The sequence below is a fragment of the Acanthisitta chloris genome, unplaced genomic scaffold (assembly GCF_000695815.1).
Source record: "Acanthisitta chloris isolate BGI_N310 unplaced genomic scaffold, ASM69581v1 scaffold7160, whole genome shotgun sequence".
Lineage (NCBI taxonomy): Eukaryota > Metazoa > Chordata > Aves > Passeriformes > Acanthisittidae > Acanthisitta > Acanthisitta chloris.
Genome location: NW_008650996.1, coordinates 42,243 through 55,615, shown reverse-complemented (window position 1 = coordinate 55,615; position 13,373 = coordinate 42,243). Strand labels below are relative to the sequence as shown.

Here is a 13,373-nt window from a genome sequence, read left to right as displayed (position 1 = left end):
TTTATACACACAGCGGAGTTCTGGAGCATTCCCTGTGGTCCTCGCGGTACCCTGCGGTCACTGTCCGCAACCCCGTAAAGTGTAGGTGCTCCATGCCAGGTACAGTTCAGACAGTAGTTTTTTAATCACTGCAGTTAAATATTCAACAACATACTTATCACGTAACTCACACTAGCAGAAGGTTTCCCCCCAGAATTGGTTTGCTAATGTAAGAATATACCAAAATACCAATCACACAGATGTTTATAGCAACAGTTCAAAACAAGTTAACTCACATACTGAAGCACAAATAGTACCACTGCTGTTCCAAATGTACAGGTTTAATGGCCTGAACAGAAAAAAAGCACAATATAAAACTCGCTATCACTCCTCTATGCAGCTGCAGCTTGTGGCTAACCATGGAAGAGTGGACTATTTTATAGATCATGTTTTGTTAGCATGTGAGGATTCAAGAAGAGTGTTTTGCTTCTGTATATGCACTACTACGTGTGTTGTTTCACCCCTTAGCTGGCAGTACCAGGGAGCCCATGGTGCTGGCAGCTATTTGCAGTCCCCCAGGGGATGACAACGCTGTGACACTCAGCTGTGAGTGGAAGGAGGCAGCTGCCTGTCAGGGATGTCATGAGACACTGCGAACGGGGCAGACCTGCAGGGGTGCAGAGCATACCTGAATGGAGCTAAGGAAATAAACTGCCTCATGATATGTAACCTCAGGTGAGCTTTAGCAAATGATGAAAGTCCAGAAAGTTGCTTTTTTAATGGAATAATATGTAAAACTGTGGCTTAGCCTTCACTAGCCTCCAAGCAGCACCACAGAGAGAATAGTCCCTGTCTCCGGGCCAGGAAGTCACTCATACAATCACAGACTGGTCTGGGTTGGAAGGGACCTTAAAGATCATCCAGTTCCACCCCCTGCTATGGGCAGGGACACTTTCCACTAGACCAGGTTGCTCCAAGCTCCATGCAACCTGGCCTGGAACACTTCCAGAGATGGGGAGTCCAGAGCCTGTGCCAGTGCCTCACCACACTTACAACTCACTTTGTTTTAACTGCAAGAGTGACAGATGACACTGCTCAGCTCAGACGACTGCTGTGCTCTTGTTTTCACTGAATGAAAGATTCAAACACCCCAGCAGTGAGTGCAGCAGGTAGGAGGACACTGAGCCCAGTTACACACTTCTTCTCTGATGTGGTAACTTGGCTGCTGATTCCCTCACTCAGGCCTTTCCCTAGGACCACAAAACCTTTCTACCCTGCAAAAGAGAAGAGTGGGATAAGCCATCTCCAGTATGTTGTCTGCAGCTGATAAAGACTGCTCTGTATCTCAAAACCCAAGGGGAATTTTTTCCAGAACAAGTTTTCCCTCAATCTCTATCAGGTGTTTCCAACTTGTGGCTAAAAAAAATATTTTTAAAATAATAACGAAAACATGGATGATACGGAACAATTATTCTGAATTAGTGCTAGTGAGTGTATGTCACAGTAAGATTTAATAGCTGAAATGTACTTGACACAGAAAATTAACTGAATATATTAATATGCAAAGTTTTGTTTGTATTTTGAAAGTAAACTACTTTTGTTGTGCCTTAGGTTCAAATATAAACCTTATAAACATCCATAGCCTCTGTTATAAATTAAACAACACTTGTCAACATTCAAATCTCAATAAACTTTGGCAGCTCTTTGGTAAATACTCATAAATATCAGTTAACAAAACAGTCAAAAGGGAGAGGGGAGCCTCTTCTTGTAAAGTTCCACACAGGGGAACAGAAATGAGAGAGCTCCCTAAGCAAAATCTATGGCCAAGATTGGTAGATTTTAATGAGATCAGCAGCTCATCCTTCCTTTTTTCTTTTTTTTTTACACTGTCTATTGAAATACTATTACACTGGGATTTTAATAAATTTCAGACAATTTTTTGTGCTCTACCCTATATACACATTACAAGTTTATACATAAGCAATAGTGGCTGTTTATGAGCAGAGTTAAGTTTCAGTGCATTTAACAATTAATTATTGCACACAGAATAATCTCAAATGCCCAATTATTCTACTGGATAAATGTAGCAACAAATATAACCTCTTATATCTTTGAACACCTATCTTTCTGTAAAATCATGAGCTGATGACACCTTGGGTGCCAGAGAGGTGAAAGGATCTGCAGGGGACCTGTTGCTGGTTGCTCTGGATGGTACAGGTGGTGCAGGGGGTCTTCTGGCTGGCATTGTATAGAAGCAATCAGTAGAACTTTTGTTCCAGTCATCAGCAAAGTGAAAGTCTGAATGAAGAAAAGTGTTTTGTTGAGTGCCCAGCAGATCTGGAGATCCAGCTGCCTTCCTGGAGCCAAGTTGCTTAAAATCTGGAACACTTTGAGATGGCTTTAGCTTCGCGTTGAAGTTCTCATCCTCATCAAACGTTACCCACCCCTTGGGCTGCACATTTTCTACCATGAGAGATTTACTTCGCAAGCAAAGTGTGTTTTCAGCTGCATCCACAGGCAATAGAGGCTTGTTTGTATTCTGGCTGGGGGGATGCAGAGGAGGGAAGGGATGGCAAGGGGCAGGTCCTCCCAGTACCTGTAAGGGCATTCCGGACTCTTGTGTTTCTGGTCTAAATGGGTTTCCAGGAGTTCTTTCAGTGAATGGATTTGTGCAGTTCAGCCCAGTAATGAAAGGATTTGGAGAGCTGCGTTTATGATCCAGGGATGCGGGGAAGGCTGGAACAAGAGGCATTGCTGGCATGCAATTTACAGTATTTGATATATCAGCATTTCGTTGTGTTGCTGAAGGCAACTGTGTCAACTCCTTTTGGTTTAAGGTCAGAGCAGGTGATATTCGGGCAGATGTCTGCATCTTGGACATGAGCAGCTGAAATGACAGATCTTCAAAGGGGTCACTGCTGGGCTGGGGGTCGGGGTTGGAGCAGTATGATCCATTTGCTTTCATCTGCAAAGAGAACAACACACTCAGGAATCATGTGGCTGGATGGCTCCAGGTTATTCCTAAGTAAAAGGGAATCTCACTTCTCACCCTTCAACAGGAACCCTAACACAATTTGTTTGTAACTGGAATGGTTGCTTCTTTTCTGGGAAACAACAACCCTGAACCCCTTCTCTGAAGAAATACCTATGAGCTGTTAAACACCATCTCCCCCCACTCAGTGGTTGGTTCAGTTGCAATCTACTTTCTGCAGGCCCAAAATCCCAGGAAAAAGCACTAAGTGAAGGCTGTGTAAGAAAATCTTTGAGATACTGTATTCTAAACAAGGGATAACCCAGAACAAACATGAAATAAAAAGCTCTAGGTTATGCTGCTTGAGGGTTTCTCACAGTGATATTACAAGCAGTATTTAGGCATCACAATGAAAGGAAACATTAGTGTTATTAGTATATGCACATCAGACTGTTCTATGTGGACATATACATCCATAAGCATCTCCAGTGCTTCTTGGCATGGGAAGGGACAGTCACTGGTTCCAGATTTTAAAATAGCAAGTTATCCTTGTTTAGAATAATACCAAATGGAGAAGACAGAGTTTTCTCCATAGAACTATTCTGCTTTCAAAAACAAATACATTTTATACATTTCTTCAAACAACAATGCAATTTTTTAACCTTGTAACAATTGTCCAAAAAGGTGGAGTATCTACCTTGGTCAAGACACCACACTGACAGAACAGAGTTTGGAGCCTCCCCTTATTAAATGAATTAAGCTTAAGTTAAAACAGCTTCTGAGAATTCAAATTTCACAACAAGAGTTCATCATTTTAACACATTGCCTTAATACACCCAAAGAGTTTGGATATTTAGCATGAAAATTCTGTTCATTAATGTTTTGTGGAGCTAGGGTGCTAGCTAAAACTAGCAACTAAAATACAGCATTATTATAGCCTAACCTCCATCTTCAGCCATCTGGGTTTACTGCATTTATTGTGACTAGATTGAAGCATGTCTCCATGCATCCACTGCCTAAGCAGCAACACAAAATGAGTCTCCAGGCTTTAGAGACTCTGGGCATTAATAAGACCAGTGCAAGTTTTTCTGTGTATCCAGCATAACAATTTATTAAAAAAAAAACCCTGCAGTTGAATATAGGAAGTATTTTGCAGAATAGTGTTAAAACAAAGGCATCGAGTAACTGAGGGTAAAATGTGAAAAACTGAACTGTAGAAAGAAAGAATCAAATGCAGTCAGGCACCAGCCGGTTAAGTCCTGTGGTCATTAAAGGTAAAAGATCCCAAAGAAACTGTGAATCCCAACTGCTCCTTATTTTAAGTAAAAATTGGCTCTGGATAATTCTGGAACCAAGTGCTTTTAAAATTGTAAAAACCAGTTTATTTTACTTTGGGTAGCACTAAGTTCTCTGTGCTTTCAGAAATATGAAAAAACTTTGACAGTGCAATTGCATCAGGATTTATTTGCATTTATGAGAAGATTTAATGCCAACACGCATAATTTTTGTTCCCAAATAGACTGAGACTAGGAGATTCAGCAGTGACCACGCAACATAGGTGAGGGTCCAACTGTTTCCTTAAAGATGATGAAGCAAAATACTCACTCTGGCACTAATAAATGCAGTCTCACTTTAATTGCATTATGAAAGGAAAAAGCAAACTATGGTATGAGTCAATCCATTAATGCAGACAGGTGGCTTTTAATGGGCGTGGGGCTGCAGATGTATGAAAACAAGATTCATACATCCTTTCTGCTTGAATAGATGGAGACCACATACAATATTGGTAAATAGTCAGATACCTGTTACCCTGACGGTTGCTCCTGCTTGTGAAAGAGAAACAGACATCAGAGGAAAGAAAATTAGGAAGAAAATCCAAGTAACAAAGCAACCTCATGTTAAAAATACTTTCACAAGTTTTCACAAAGCCATTTTTCAGCTATGAATACAAACCACAAATATTTATTATACACTATACTAAACTGTCGATTTCTGTTGTATTCTACTGTAAGCCCAAACCATCAAATGTCATGAAACACCAACTCAGTGTTGTTTCCATACAGGCACTCATTGTGCAGCTGATTGTGCTGCTTTCTGAAGATGGATTATAAGAATTTGAGCACTGATGGTGCTATTAACATCTATTAACATGAAAAGTCCTACAGCTGTCATTCTGGGAACTGTGTGGGTATAATCACTCATCTGCAGTAATAGTTTTTCAAGCTGAAAAAACACATAAGATTTCTCATTCTATCAAAAATTAAAATCTCCTTAGTTTACAATAAATAAAATCTGGTTACAATACCTAATACTCTTTTTTAATGTGGTGTTTGGTAATCTATGGAGTCTTGAATATTCACAAGCAACTATTTCAGAGGTTTAGGTTCAATATCACAATCAAGCTTTGCACAGAAGGATGGGCTTGGAATCCAGTACCTCTTACAAGACATGGTATTTATTTAAAGACCTTTCCTCAGAAAACTGTATTTTTTTGGCCTAAGTTTCCAAAATGAAAAATAGTTAAGAGGCAGACAGAGAGGAAAAGCATTTAAAGATTTTTCAATCTGAATTCAAAATCAGCTGAATTAGGCTGCTTCACTGTGGTACAAAGCAGGCATTAACTAACTGCTGTAGCAAAACAGGGATCTAGATGTAGGCGCAAGGAAAAATCTGAGCAGCACTGATAACCTGCTTCTGCAGTTTTAAGCAGCTGTAAGAAATTACATCTTTTCCTGGAAAAAATTGGTATTTTTTTTATAATAAGTCTAAATGGTTCCACAGAAAAGAATGTTAATGTTACTGTATGACATTTTCCAATTATTTTGATATGTTTCTATATTTTACCTGACACTAGAGAATGGGGAGAAATTTTTCTGTTAAGTGTTTAGCAGCATTATCTTCCTTCAATGAATGATCATCAACACAAAGCACCACATCATGCAATTCCTTGTTTCAAAACCTGTGTTAGCTAGTTACTGAGCAGTTCATCATGCACATGTCGTTATAAAACTGAATTTCTTAAATTGGGTATTTCTCCATACAAAGTTGCCAGATGACAACATAACTTTAAGAACTAGCTGTCCACGAGCTGTCAGCCTGTCATAAGAAATCCCAAGTTAAATGTTTAGTACTTACATGTTAGCTATTCAAGGACAACACATAAGCAATAATTACCCTCCTAGAGCCTGATGACATCTGAATACCTTTTGACCTGTGTTTTCGCTTGCGTGCTTGCTTTAGGAGTTCCTCGCAAGTCTGCAGCATTCAGTAATGTGTTCATTTACACAATGGAAAAATGGATCTACGAGGGGTTTTTTTACTTACTTGCTGCTGGGCTGGAGCAGTTTCAGAAGGCAAACTGTGAGACGATCGGCTACGAGGAGGTGGCTGTGGGGGCTCCAGACCTTGAGGGGCACTTGCCGGAGCTGGCTGAGATGCCACAGGTATGAGGGGCTCCTGCATCCTCAGCACAGGCTGTGGCTGAGTGGCAGGCTGAGCAGGTCCAGCAGCCTGAGGCTTCATTGGTTCAGGAAGCACTGGTGAGCCTAAAAGTACGTTTGAAGTGATTTTCATCGCAAAGAATTGTAACAGAAATTTTAAGGATGGCATGAGGTGTGTGTGGCAACTGGATTGGAAACCATCAAAAGCTCAGCAGATCTCCATTAAAAATTTTTACCGTAGTTTAAACTGAAAGAGTAGGTTTATATGGGATATTGGGAAGAAATTGTTCTCCGAGAGGGTGGTGAGGCACTGGCACAGGTTGCCCAGAGAAGCTGTGACTGCTCCATCCCTGGAAGTGTTCCAGGCCAGGCTGGATGGGGCTTGGAGCAACTCGAGCTTTGAGAGTCAAACAAAAATGCTATTCCAAGCCTTGTGATTACAGGACAACCAATGCAGAGTGTCCAGTGATCAAGAGACGTGATGGGACATGTTGGCATGCTCAGACCAGAACACTGCAGTCTGATCAGTTCTCCCAATAGCATGAAATCTGTGGGTCAAGATCTCATCTCACCTTGAGATTATTATCTGGTAAGGGTTTACAACTCTTGGGGCTGATTACAGAAATTGCCAGAATTCAAGAATCTTAATTTCTAGTGGAAAACAGACCTCTGTTGAAAACAAAGCATTCAAACCAGAGACTGTACCTCTTGACTGAATATAAATATATTTAACTGCTACAGGAAACTCACCCCTTGGTGGTTCAGCTGGTTTGGTCTGAGTCTCAGGTGCTGGTCTTCCCCCCGAGGGACGGACATGGCTTTGTGGGGCACTGATAACTCCAGCTCGAGGAGGAATAGTCTGGCATAGTAATTGGTAGAGAGAAAGTATTTTAGTTCTATTTTGGATCTGTAGTCATCTACTGCTGAATGATTTGGGATAATCAGGGCTCTGTGACAAATAAATTCTTTGATAACAGCTGTTGAACTAGTTTTCTATGCACATAAAAGCAAAGACTATTTTCAAAGCATGATGAGGGTTCAATTCAAAACAAAGAATTTTTACAGCAGTTTTCAGCTTTATATAAATATCTACCTGTGCAACATTAGAAACAGTTATGATTTTGCTAGCATTAATAAGTTAATTTACCTAAGTCTGTGAAGCGACAAAAAGAACAACAGTGACTATTTTATTTGGAGATCTCCTGTTCCTCAACAAACAGTATTAATAAACATACATTCTGCCTCATCTGAAGGTTGGAGTCTTTCCAGATTTGATGGAATGGGAATTAATCCGTTGGGAGTATAAATTTATAAGTCTGCATTTAAAGAGAAATAGGAAGCTATTTGAGATTTCAGCTGAAGCAAAGTGAATTACAAACACCACACTGAAAACTGGATGCAAGGCATAAAAATGCCAGAGTTCAGGGGAAAAAAATATCATGAGACAAGAGAGTTTGTAAGATTTGTTTCCTGTAAAATGTTGCATACCAGAGGATGTTCTGGCAGTGGCTTTCAGAGCAAACCCTATTACACAACTGTACTCAAAAATTATTTAAAAACAAGCAAAGAAACTTCACCACTACAAAACAAGTATTATCCTTGATCATACTTTTACTAAATATAAAGTACTCTACTTAGAGGGCTTTGTTTATCATCTGATTCACTATGCTTGGCTGACTCTATTTAACAACGTTCTGAATGCTTTCAGCCACCTAACCTGAAAATATCTGTCTTCTCTGTGATTGCATTTTGTCATTTCTTTAAACATTCTGAAAGTAAGCAGAAGGATGATTTGATTAAATGCCAAAATGTATTTTTAAAATCCCAAAACATCAAAAAGGAACAGAAAAGAAAAAGAAAGGAAGTGTAAACCAGCCCTCAGAGCCCCTCAGGGGATGCAGCACCCACTGTGGCTACTGTCCCTGGTCCTGAAACCCTTGAAATGAAATCCTGCCCCAAAATGCTCCCGGGGAAAAAAGAAAGAAGTGTTCACAGATTCACAGAATGGTTTGGGTTTGATGGGACCTTAAAGATCATCTCGTTCCAGAAATGGCAAACCCTGTGCTGGTTCTAGATTACAGACATACACACACACGCACATAAAAAGGACCAAAATTTACCCAAATTTTAAAGAAGTTGTTTCACATTTCTGTGAGAACAACAAAAAAGGTCCAAGATCATGAATTCTTCACTGTGAGACTCAATCTCCTTGAGAAAATGAATCAGCCAAAAATTACTTCCATGGAGACTTTCAGCAGCAGTTTTCAGTAGTTGCAATACTGAAATATGCTGCAAAATCTACAGAATTATCCACAAACAATTCCTTAGGAATTTTTTAAGAAGACCTATAGTTATTGTAAACACTTTCCTCTTCCCTAACAAAAGGCTCCTACTTGCTGCTGTTAAGAAAAATTAGGCAGATGTTCTCCATCTCTTGATTTCCTGCTTGAGGTGAAGCATTTGAGCACCAAAAATCCTTCATTCACTTCTTTCAGTTCAGTTCCATAAATTAAGGAATGAAGTACAGAATAAATATTTGTTGAAATAGTTCAATGTTTCATTTTTACATGAAGACCTTTGTCAAAATTAATTTTTAAAACAAGGTATACATTCCATAACACATCAAGTAATCACAATATAATGCATCAACTGCCTATGTAATGCTTTAACTGCCTGCAAGCCACTAACCTCTGCCAGGATTTCTATTTCAGCCCAAAACAGATAATACATTTTATCATACCAAATCAGCAATGCAGTCAGTAAGGACATACAATACAAAGAGTAACTTTGCAGTTATTTGAAAGGAGATGTAAAATGAGTATTATTTGGGAGCCTATTATGTGATTGCACAGAGTGCAAAACAATCCAGTCGTGTGCAGTGTATATATTGCTTAAAGACAAAAATTGCTGAGGGAATTAACTCACAGAAGCTGTGAACTGATCAGTCCATTTTGCAAATTTCTTACATCTATGACGACTTACAAAAGCCTTGACTTAATCAACAGCAGAAGCTTAGGAGGAACATTATTTCAAGACAGGTTACCTACCGGTCTGGCTGTACCCGCTGAAGGTGGAGGCTGGTTACGAACTGCAACAGACATGAGAGATTGCTGATTTAGAACATATTTCAAAATCAACTTCTTTCTGTATTACAATTAGTACAGAACGTGTATCTCTATTACCTAAGTTATCTTTTCTTTCTGTTCCAGGACTTTTTTGTGCTTTAAAGCATGGAAAAAAATGAGATTATCTGTGTTAGATAAGCCACAAACAGGTATTAGCTGGCAATGTTACGTCACCACTAGTGAGAATGGGAGCAAAAAGACATCACTGATTGTTTAAAAAGTTGTTACATATCAAAGTCTGTCCATCAGCTAAACTGTCACTCTAACACATTCCTATCCCATGGTCCACACAAAGTAATTTGACTCTTCTAATTACAAATTAAGTCAAATCACCTGCTATTTGTTGCAAGCCAAAGACACTACTTGTACAGATACCCTGTGTCCACAATAGTGCTAGAAGTTGTTTTCTTTAGTGGTGTATTCTGCAGATATTCCAACAGCAGTCTTTAAACCCTAAAGAACCACTCTAACAGTGCACGACTCCACTCTGTGTGTGGGACAAATCTACAGAGCATCAGCCTCACCACTGACACACTGATACTCTGACAACCTCATGGGCAACGTTCGTGTTGGGAAGTGCAAGAGGTGAAAAATTACCCTCAGCTCAGACAAGTGTACAATTTCTAACAGGCAAAGAGGTTTAGGATTCTGCCTTGTGTTTCTGCTGCCTATTTCCCAGGAAGGCAAAATCACCGTATCAGTGACTGTGGTGCATAAGGCAGTTTACCAAATTAGCTTCCAGTTGTCAGATAACCCCAGAACCAGTTGTAATGGGTTTCTGGGCACAGTTCTCAGTGACACAACTCCCACCCTGAGCAACCTGATTGCCAGTTTACCCTCGGAGCAGGAGGTTGGATCACCAAAGGTCCCTTCCAACCTCAACTCTTCTATGCAGAGAGTGATTTTGTCAATTTAGACAAATGAACCAGCAATACAGCCAAAAGTAACTGTAGTGTACAGTCACATCTTGACTGTGACTGTATTAGGACTTGTATTGCCATACCTATATTTGTTACAAAGAGCACATTCCTGAGGGGACAGGAAGAAACCCAAACCCTTGACTCTGCTGGCATGGCTAAAGCAGGATCCATCCCAGCACCAATGCACACATACTCCAACTAGAATGGTGCCAAAGAAATGCTTCTCGTCAATGCGTGTCACATACAATTGGCTATCAGAATCAAAATCCCTACACTGTGCTCTTTAGAAAGAGACAAAATATTCAATTATAGGCTAAATTGTTTAAATGGAAGTTTCTCTCCCCAAAATGTGAACATACATAGTTCTTTATGAAAAATGAGGCTCCCTAGATTCCTGATTTAGTTGCCGGTATAGTAGTCATCCTAGCAGCCAGTCAGCTAAAGCTTCCTCTGACAGTCAGCCTTAAAGCATTCCTGATTAGGGCACTCCGAGTTGTCACTTCATTTTTCATAAATGCCTTCTACAACAATTCCCACCATCACTGAAAAGCAGGAAGCAACTTGGCTGACTGAAAACTATGCTAAATAAAAGCAGAAAGACCCTACACAATAAATACCTTCCTGACAGCACCTTTAGTGTCACAAGAGCAATAACATTACTCAGGTATTAAATTAGAAATCCGTTTCTAGAATACAAAAATTGTTATGTTACCTTCTACTTCTCTCCTAGCTACCCCAGGGCTGGGAGGAGCTCCAAAACCTTTTCAGAGAAAGAAGAGAAGCTGTACATTGCATAAGAAAAGCAGCAGTTTGAGAAAATAAAACCAGAAAGAACACTGCCACAAGACAACTTTACACAATTTAAAACTGGCCTAGCTGGACTATAGTCACTTGTACCACTAAGTAACTGGTGTTACAGTTCAGATTGACAGAAAGAGGATTTTCAATCATGCATAACCATGCTGAACTGTTTTATTTCTGCCATATGGTCAAGCATATACTGGGTCCCTAAAATGATATGGCAAAACCATGGCAGGCATAGACAGTATGCAAGGAGAAATCCTGAAGGCATGCTCATAGGGAAGAGGAACTGTAGTATCTGGCAGCTCCGGAGCGGCTCGAACAGAGAGGAAGGAAAGGGAGCCAGTGCTCAGGAAGCCTACCCTAAACACAGCTCCTGCCTTAGTGATGACACAGCCTCATGCTTGCTCATAGTGTGCCCGTGTGTGGCATCTGCTCAGGAACTCCCTATGATCTGGAAAGAGCACTAGGAATTTTGTCAGGTCTGGGTGGAGGTGTCACTCGGAGTAGGCAGGATGAAGGATGCAGATGAGTTTGGTGTTTGCTTGTCTCCAGATATGTCAGATCTCTGGTTTGGCTGAACATCTGGTTCAAGAATGTGAAATTCCAGCATATGTTATCTGTGCTGGGTGAGGTCCAGGCTCTGCCAACTCACATCAGATTTTCATCACAGGCTATGGGACTCCACCTAACTGGAGGAGTATGAGAGGAGGTGAGGAGCAGCCCCACAGGGCACAGGACACTCCTCTGAAGGCTCAGCAGTTACAGAGGCATAAAGCTAACTGTTCATCTCAGAGTACTGATGGCCATGTACACAAGAAAACCTCTCCAAGAGGAGGAAATGAGTCTGTTCATTCCATGGATCTTCTGCACTTTCCCTTCTCACAGCTCAACTCAGCCCATGCTTTGAATGGGTATTTTCAGGAAGGCTTTGTTCAGCACATCTTGTTTTATGCAGGATGATGACCAAAGCCAGTTCCTTTCAGGAGAAGGAAGGCAGGGTGCCTCCCTGAGCCCAGCACACAGACATGCTCCCATGGCAGTACACTACACAGAGGAAGATCTCTGGGCATGAGGATTTTAGAAGGTTTTGCAAATTTAAAAATGTTCATTACATGGGAGAGAAAGAGCATAAAAGGCAAATACCTGAAACCAAACACTTACTAATAATACTCCTCAGCAGTGATAAAGCAAAATGACAGTGCTGCGATAATGCTCTCATGACTGGATTTACAGGCATATTTTAATCTTATGGACAGTGAAAAATGTACATCTGAACCTGAAACATATTTTTGGGTATCATTTTAAACCGTTCCTGTTATCGTCTGGAGCTTGAAATCTCTGCTTCAGTTTGAAACAGCATTTTGCAAGAACACGTATCACATAGATTTTTAAATAGCATTTTAAGGAAAAGGGTTGGATTTACATGGGAACAGCCTGTAGCTCATGCCCTGACAGCTTTCAGACAGCACTGCATGTTTTGCAAAGGTGATATTTAATGGAAAATAAAGCAACGCCAAATTTTCATAAAGTGAAATGTGCATGTGTGGGCACATGTATGTACATGTATACATGTATATAAAATCCAGGTCATTTGCCTAGATTTGGACAATGCATTTACTGCTGCAGAATTAAGGCTTCTTGTTTCCTCCATCACTGAACATTCCTTCCTCAGCAAGAAGAAAGGTGCTTTTCCCCATATTTAAAAACATCCCCAAACAACTCAACAAATAAAGCTTTTTCAAACTGACTGCCATATCCTACCATATCCCAACAACCTGAACTCTGCAAAATGAACCCTAGAGCTACAGGGGAGAAATAAAGATGTGGAATGGCTCTTGCAGGGCTAAGTTTAATGAGTGACTATAAACAGCAGCATACACTAATCAGTACTTGCTGCCTGAGTGCAAGTATTCTCATAGCTTTCCATACTTGCCTTTCTTTTAATGCCAACTGTATTACTGTATTTTCTAGGTTGGTTTTATTTATATGGAGGATAATCACAATGAAAATGTAATGCATTTTACCCAAATTATTGCATATACTGAAAATACTGTGCATTCCCTCTATCTTAAGCCCATTTTAATACTTAAACCAAACATAAAAGACAACTAAAAGCCTTTACTGCAACAACCAG

General features: G+C 40.2%; 1 protein-coding gene across 1 annotated transcript in view; it reads right to left on the bottom strand.

Moving 5' to 3' along the window:
- Positions 1–2,098: 2,098 nt before the first annotated feature.
- The window catches only part of SYNJ1 (synaptojanin 1), a 52,363-nt gene continuing 41,088 nt past the window's right edge, over positions 2,099–13,373 (bottom strand). The window contains exons 26-30 of the mRNA XM_009071215.1: positions 11,148–11,195; positions 9,438–9,478; positions 7,141–7,249; positions 6,275–6,495; positions 2,099–2,944 (exon numbers count right to left, since the gene is read on the bottom strand). Of these exons, the coding sequence (XP_009069463.1) occupies positions 2,099–2,944; positions 6,275–6,495; positions 7,141–7,249; positions 9,438–9,478; positions 11,148–11,195 (1,265 nt within the window). The remainder of the gene's footprint in view (positions 2,945–6,274; positions 6,496–7,140; positions 7,250–9,437; positions 9,479–11,147; positions 11,196–13,373) is intronic.